This window comes from Aphanomyces invadans, assembly GCF_000520115.1.
Source record: "Aphanomyces invadans strain NJM9701 unplaced genomic scaffold supercont1.43, whole genome shotgun sequence".
NCBI lineage: Eukaryota > Oomycota > Saprolegniomycetes > Saprolegniales > Verrucalvaceae > Aphanomyces > Aphanomyces invadans.
The window spans coordinates 342,020-349,244 of record NW_008580188.1 but is presented as its reverse complement, the minus strand read 5'-3'; the positions used below and the strand labels follow the sequence as shown (position 1 = coordinate 349,244).

The following is a 7,225-nucleotide window of genomic DNA, read 5'->3' as shown; positions in this document are numbered from 1 at the left end:
GCCCCAGTCCCGAGATGAGCCAACACCAGACGAGGCCCAGGACAGCCACGAGCTGTTGGCCAAAGCGAAAGACGGAGCTTCGCGAGCAACGCCTTCCTCCACGACCAATTCACCGGTATGTGCCGACAAGGTGGCGACGACTCCACGCATCGCCAAGCCGTTGCACCACCTTGTGTACCGACCCGATATTGATGGCCTCCGCACGCTCGCCGTCGTCCCGGTCGTGCTCTTCCACGCATACCCAGACATGTTTCCAAGCGGGTTCATCGGCGTCGACATCTTCTTTGTCATCTCGGGCTACTTGATCTCGGGCATCCTCCTCAAGGAATGCAAGGCCGGGCCGTTCACGTACTACGCATTCTACAGCCGCCGCCTGCGCCGGATTTTCCCGATCCTGCTCCTCGTCATGGCGACGACGCTGTGGATGGGATGCCTCTACCTTCTCGCGACCAGCCTCAAGGCGCTCGCGGCCACGATGCTGGCCGGGTCCCTCTTCTGTGCCAACCTTCAGGTGCTGTCGCTCGAGAAAGGGTACTTTGACGACGACATCAAGTCGAATCCGTTGCTGCATCTGTGGTCGCTCGGGGTCGAAGAGCAGTTTTACATCTTTTGGCCGTTCCTGGCGTCCGTCGTGGCGCGACTGCCGTATCGACGCGCGTTGGGTCTGCAAGGGCTTGTGCTGGCCGTCAGCTTCGTCGCCAACATTGCGTTCCTGGGCTACCGCGGGTCCAACAAATACGCCTTCTACTTTCCCTTGTGTCGGTTCTGGCAAATGTCCATCGGGGGCGTCCTCGCCTTTCTGCACTTCCACGACGTGTCGTCAGCGTCGCGGCCGCCATCGAACGCCATGTCAGTCGCTGGCTTGGCCATGATCATCGCGGGATTCTCCCTCATTGACGAGACCAGCGTGTTTCCAGGGTTCTGGGCGATCTTGCCGTCCTGCGGCGCGGCACTCTTGATTGGAGGGGGCGCCGCGGCCGCCTTCAATGCGTCCGTGCTGAGTGCCGGACCCGTTGTGTACGTGGGGAAGATCAGCTACGCATTGTACCTGTGGCACTGGCCGCTGCTCGTTTTTGCCAACGTGCGGTTCCCAAACGCGGCGTTCCGACCGTTCTACATGCAGCCGTACATGATGGTGGCCGTGGCCGTGGCGTGCAGCATCAACTTTGTCATGTTCGAAAATCGCGTTCGGCGAGTCAAGTCCAAATGGATCGTGCCAGGTCTGTTTCTTCTCACGCTGTCAATGTCGGCAGTCTCGCTCGCCGTGTACTCGAACCCAGAGTCGTTTTCCTTGACTGAACTCGACCTGCTGCGGATAGAGGGGCCCCAAGACTGGAGCCAGGGCGATGTCCTTGCGACACTGGCCCCTGCTTTAAACGTCCCAGCGAATACGAAGGGGGTCCATGCGTTGGCGTCTGCCGGAGTCAACCTGACGCTAGCGTCTGCTCGAAACAGCACAACTACATCCGACGTTCCTGTCAAAGCCGGTGCGACAATTTCCACGTCGGCAGTGATGGCTGCCGTCGCTGCAAAGGATTTGCCAAACCCAAGTCGCGAAAAGCGCGTTCAAAATACGACGTTCCTCCAAGCCATCCAGGGCGGAAAGGATATGAATGACGTGTGGAAGACCAATTTGACGGCGCTCAACAAAACGTCGCCGTATGGATATCATCCCCACGCCCAAGTGCTGAACCCCGACAAGGAATCGAATGGACTGGTCATTGTGCTCGGCGACTCGCACGGTGATATGACGAAGCCGCGCTTCCTCAAGCTGTACGAGGCGGCCGTCAATGCAAACCTACCGTTTCCCACGATGGTCTTCAAAACCGAGTTCGGTCGGGCGCCGCTGTCATGTGAGGCTGCGACGGACGTCGACTTTGCCATGGTCAAGGCGATGAAGCCCCAAGTCGTGTTTTATAACTTCCACTGGCTGCAGTACCTCCGACCCGAGGCTTCCACGGGGACACTGCCGAGCGCAAACCCCCGGTGTTGCAATAGTCTGTACGAGTTGTGCCCGTACCAGACTCAAGCCGACGCCGACGAACTCGTGCGTCGATGGAAAGAACAGGTCAAACAACTTGTGGGCCTTGGCATCCGCGTGTTTGTCGCGCAGCAATACGTGGAAAACGGGCGCTTTTACTACGCGTATTGGCTCGAGGGAAACGCGGTCAAGGCCGTGCCGCCTCCCTATGTTCGATCCCAATTTGAAGCCGAGCACCGCCATTTGCTCTCGGTGATTGCAAATGCCACGCAAGAAGCGAACGCGACGCTTATCAACTTTTCCGACAATCTGTGCTGGGAAGACCTGTGCCAGGTCGTGAATGGCCATGGCGAGCCAGTCCTGGCGGACGACAACCACATACGGGCTTACACTGCGCGCAACTACCTCAGCGTTGTCGACCAAGTCGTGGAAGCAGCGCTGCTGCACCACTGACGTACTCGTGTGCAGAGCTGTGTGGACCGAATGCCGTGTACCATCGGTGTTGTAAAGTGGCCAATGAAGCATCCAACCTCTGAAAATCGTAGCAACAAGTAGATCAACAGGACTAATGGTGGAAAAGACTGGGAATACTTGTCGGCAGGTCAACGGAAGTCGCACACGTTTGCGCCTCTTGAATCCAGAAGTTCCGACGGCGTATGCTCGTAAATGCGTGGTTCGAATCATTTCGTTGAAGGCGGTGTGAATCTCTCTGTCTGCATCCATCCCAGCACATTGTTTCCAATGACCACGTTCCAACCGTCGCCAGCAACATGATCGCTACATGCGTTCGCGTCTTTGCCACGGGGATCGTGTCACTCTGCCGCACCAGACGCCATTGCGTGCACTGGCCATGTGCCAGCAAACATACTCACGCCATGGGATGAGCGGAGTATCGAGGAGCCATGCATGTTGACGGCAACAAAGGGGCGCTGAATACCTTTCTTGAATTGATTGGCATGAATGTATGTTTTCTGACCCAGGCTATATCGATCGAATGATCGAATCGCCATTTGAAAAAAAAAAGTCGATCGAAGGGGATGACCCGCATGGTGCTTGGTCTGTCGTACTTGGTCGTGGCATGTGCTGTCGCGGCCTTCACGCACTGGTGGCGTTCGTGGATGCCTTCCGTTTCGCCGCCTCCCACGTCGGGCAATGTCTTTTCCGGCCAAGCTGCGTACGATGTCCTCCGCACCATCGCGACTACCCAGCACCCATTGAAATCGCAAGCCGATCTAGACGTGTACCATTACCTGTACGACCAGCTCGAAGACATCAACCGCACAGGTGGTTTAGCCAACACTACGTCCTTGTCGAACCAGCTCATCTTTGAGACACCACGCAGTGCGGTGCGCACCATCCAGGCGAATGCAACCCCGACTGCATCTCGCCGATGCAGCGACTACGAAGATATCGTCAACACCACACAGATCGTTGTTCGAGTGCCGGGCGCGCTGCCGTCGAGTGTTCTACTCACGGCTCATTTTGATTCTGCCCCGTTGTCGTTTGGCGCGTCCGACGATGGCGCAGGCGTGGCTGTGATCCTGGAAACTCTCCGGGCGCTCGTTGCGTCTCCGGCTCAGCTTGACCATTCCCTCGTCGTGTTTCTTGACAATGGCGAAGAAGCCGGGTTGTGTGGCTCCAAGTGGTTTGTGCAATCGGGTCTTGCCGACATGTTCAAGGTCAAAGTGTTCGTCAATGTCGAAGGCGGCGGCGCAGGCGGCCGTGCGATCCTCTTTCGATCGACCGACGATCAGTTGGCGGCGCTATACAGCCAAGTCGCCCCGTACCCGCACATGAACAGCTTGGGAGGTACTTTGATCGGGCTGCTTCACAGCGACACCGACTACTCTACGTACGAACGCGCCGCGATCCCTGGGATCGACATTGCGTTTTACGAGCATCGGGAGCTCTACCACACGCTGGAGGACAGCACCGCTCACATTTCAGCCTCAGACATCCAACACTGCGGCGAGAACGTTCTGGCCATCACTCGGGCGCTGTTGGACACGAACTCGCTCGACGACTGGGTGTCGGATGGCCATGCATTGTACTTTGATCTGATGGGCCGGTGGGGTTTCCCGCTGCCAGTCGCGACAAGGTGGCTCGTCCTTGCGATTGTGTGGCTCGCAGCGTTTGGTGTCGTCGCGGTGCATTTCCACGCATTTCCCCTCACCTCCCAGTCGACAATGGGCGCGTTTTTCCGATGCCTTGTGAGCGACTGGCTGTATTTTGCGACTGCACTGGGTGTGGGCTGTGTCTTTGCGCTGTTGGCGAACTTCCCGCTCGTCGGGTTCATTCTCGTGACGTCTAGCCCGTTGTTATCGTGGACGGTATTGCCAAATGCAGTCGTGGGACTTGTGTTTGGCAACGTGGTCGCGACAGTGCTTTGGAGACGACGCCAGGGGATAGTTCAACCTGTTCTTCCTCCGACTATGGACTGGATGCACTTGGCCACTGCTGGGTCGACGTTTGGAGCGTTCTTGTGCACATTCTTTCCTCTGAACGTGCCTCTGTTGTACTTGTTTCCGATCACGACACTAGCGTACTCGATTGTCCTGCTTCTGGCCATGGCTGCGGCTCTGGCTGCCCAAGTTATCCGACGCCGACAAAGCTATGGGTTGCTGTGGAAAGCTGGAACTTCGTACACGTCGATTCCACATGGTCGAGCGTCCGACACCGCACCACCAGCCATTCCTCTGTCGGTTTTCGTGTCACTCGTCGCCACGTTTGTGGGATTTCTCGCGGTGTCGCTGCCAGTGGCCGTCGACAATTTGTGGATGATGCAGTCGGTGGGTGGAAACGACCCCTTCATCATGTCTGCCGTTCCGCTGGTCTTGGCGCCATCGCTGTTCATGGTGTTGCCATGGCTTGCCGCATGCGACGCGAAAGATGGCCTTGTGCTGGTTCTGCTTTACTTGATTGTGTGGGCGATCGCGACCGTCCAGTACGCGGCGTCCACCTAACCCACGAAATTAGATCAAGTGCCATTCACATTCCGTCGGTTGAATGCGACCACCCATCCAATCCGCAACCATTCACAGTCGGGAAATGGATGGTGGTTTGCAATTTTGGTTTCGCCCGCGTGTTTCAAGTGTGCTGTCTTCGTGTGCCAGGTACGGCTACGAAGTAGGATGTACATTTGCATCGTTGGTTCGGGAACCTTCCGTCGACGAACGTGTGGCTATCCAGGGATCGGCATTGCATGGATGAAACATCGAAAGGCCATTGACCCTGCTCGATACCCAAAACAGAGTATCGAGCACGTTCAACTGCAAGAAATTCAAGTTGCACTGGCCACCTTGACCACATAGCTCCACTCGGCAACTTGTGGAGGTGCACACCCAAGACGAGGAGCGGTTGCACTGCGTCGTTGGCGGGTGCATTGCAGGATATGGTTTCGGCACGTGCGAGTCGCCGGATCGACTTGACCGAGAGTCACGTAGTCGTCCATTCATTCTGTACATCGTTGGCATTGCCCATGGAAATAGTTGGCAAGGTTTCCATGATCCGATAGACATTCACGACAACGTGGCTACTCTAACATCGAGTGCCCCATCTAGCCAGAGGTAGCTCACGGCGATACGTCTGCACTGCCTGCTCGAGGCAGGAGGGGTTGCATTTGGTGGTCTTCCTCGTCGTCGGGGACGTTGACTTGGGTAGGCAAGACACAGAGGAAGGCCAAGATCGCGAGTTTGCATACGGCACCAATCACGACCAGCCACGACAGGTTGGACCAGTTTACGACAAATGTGGTCGGGTCTTCCGTGATGCCCAGCGCGTTGATGACGATTGCAGAGACGAAAGAACTCACGACGCCGCCAAAGTCCATAAAGGACAAGTACAGCGCATATGTGAGGCCGTTGCCACCCGTCGCTGTGGTCGGGCAAAAGTACGTGGCCACAATGAGCAACTGGAGTAGCGCGAACTCGCCCGCGAACGACGTCACGAACGATTCGATGGTGCAAAACGTGCACACTGACATGGGGAGTCGGGCCATCGGCGGCGCCAAGAGCACTTGCGGCAAACTCGCGACCGTTGACACGACGGTCGAAATCGCAAACACCGTGCGAATGCTGTAGCCATGGCACGTTTTGGCGTACATGAGGCACGCCAGCACCCGACCGATCATGCCTGAGTAAAAGCAGTTGACTGGTTTTTGTATATCAAGACGGCGTCGTACCAGCTAGCGACGCGTACTGCAGGCACTCCTTTTGGTCGTTCAGCAGCGAATACGTGTACTGGTACCAGACAGAGCCACCGGACGGCAGCGCGCTCGAGAGGAAGAAGAATATCATGACGGGCACATACGCTCGCTGCTCCGACATGATTCGTTTGCATGCTGCGACGAAGCCTCGCCATTTTCGGTGGACGAGGTAGGTACACGTTTGGGGGTTGGTCGGGTGGGCGCTACTTCTGGGCAACAAACTCACCCTGGGTTCGTGCAACAAGTACAGAGAGATGAGAATACCCATGACAGGAATCACGCTGGACCAGCAAATGATCTCGCGGGACGAAATCGACTTGTTTGCGTAAATGGGGATGCCAACGACGAGCGCCACGATGGACGCCGTGTTCTTGGCAGCGTTCGCCCATGCTTGGACGTTCCCGCTCTTCTCGTGGTTTCCAGACGCAACGTCGACGAGAACGACGCCGAGCATCATTTGGGTGAAGGCTTCGCAGGACGAGTCGATCATTTTCACAACAAACGCACCTGCCACGGACCGAACGAAGAGACCGGTGGCCAGGACGGACAGAGCAGCTCCGATTTCACACAGCACAATGTAGTACTTGCGCCGGTACCCAAAGATGGGGAAGTTGTCCGATACGAGGGCATACACAGGCTTGAGGTTCCAAGGAAAGAATGTGAGGGCGTAGTACACGTTGGTCGTTGCCGGGGACATGTGAATCTCATTGAACAGCCAGTCGCCGTAGGCCGTGATGGGGAAGCTCTGGAGGAAGGATTGGACGAAGTAGAGCAATAGCAGTCCCCACGGAAGTAGCGACCCTGACGCAAAATTGGCCAGGAACGCCATCGTCGCCGCACTCGACAGACACTGATGTCGCTTCAATCGAGTACCGCTGGCACGTGACTGAGATCGCCCTGATTGGTCAAGAATCTATTTATTCGACCGAAATCAAAAATAAAACATTAATGTTCACCAAATTATGCGATTGGTTTAATAAAAAGTTGAAATTGACTCCACAATATTCATCAAATGCATGAATTGGTCATAGAGGTCAAAT

General features: G+C 56.3%; 3 protein-coding genes across 4 annotated transcripts; 2 read left to right on the top strand and 1 right to left on the bottom strand.

The window, feature by feature from the left end:
- Nucleotides 1-247: 247 nt before the first annotated feature.
- H310_12824 lies at nt 248-2,600 on the top strand (the record flags this gene model as incomplete). 2 transcript variants are annotated; one of them, XM_008880028.1, is made up of 2 exons in its annotated part: nt 248-1,220; nt 1,320-2,600. In XM_008880028.1, the coding sequence occupies 2 exons, from the start codon at nt 248-250 to the stop codon at nt 2,432-2,434; spliced, it is 2,088 nt and encodes a 695-aa protein (XP_008878250.1). In that variant the 3' UTR covers nt 2,435-2,600. The 2 variants fall into 2 exon arrangements, with proteins under 2 accessions (XP_008878250.1, XP_008878251.1); XM_008880029.1 differs by having other exon boundaries at nt 248-2,600.
- Nucleotides 2,601-2,999: 399 nt separating this feature from the next.
- Nucleotides 3,000-5,061, top strand: H310_12823 (hypothetical protein; the record flags this gene model as incomplete). Its single annotated transcript, XM_008880027.1, has 1 exon — nt 3,000-5,061. A coding segment is annotated over one exon (1,945 nt), but the record flags the coding sequence as incomplete, so codon positions are not given.
- A 268-nt stretch (nt 5,062-5,329) lies between these two features.
- Nucleotides 5,330-7,059, bottom strand: H310_12822 (hypothetical protein). Its single transcript, XM_008880026.1, has 2 exons — nt 6,162-7,059; nt 5,330-6,112 (listed from the first exon to the last, which is right to left on the bottom strand). The coding sequence occupies exons 1-2, from the start codon at nt 7,012-7,014 to the stop codon at nt 5,553-5,555; spliced, it is 1,413 nt and encodes a 470-aa protein (XP_008878248.1). The 5' UTR covers nt 7,015-7,059; the 3' UTR covers nt 5,330-5,552.
- Nucleotides 7,060-7,225: the final 166 nt, after the last annotated feature.

Bases quoted from the DNA above. Each gene is read 5' to 3' on its own strand.
- H310_12822 (XM_008880026.1), bottom strand. From the start codon at position 7,014: ATGGCGTTCCTGGCCAATTTTGCGTCAGGGTCGCTACTTCCGTGGGGA. The intron at 6,113-6,161 runs GTACGACGCCGT...GCTTTTACTCAG, and splicing joins GCAGTACGCGTCGCTAGCTG to GCATGATCGGTCGGGTGCTG.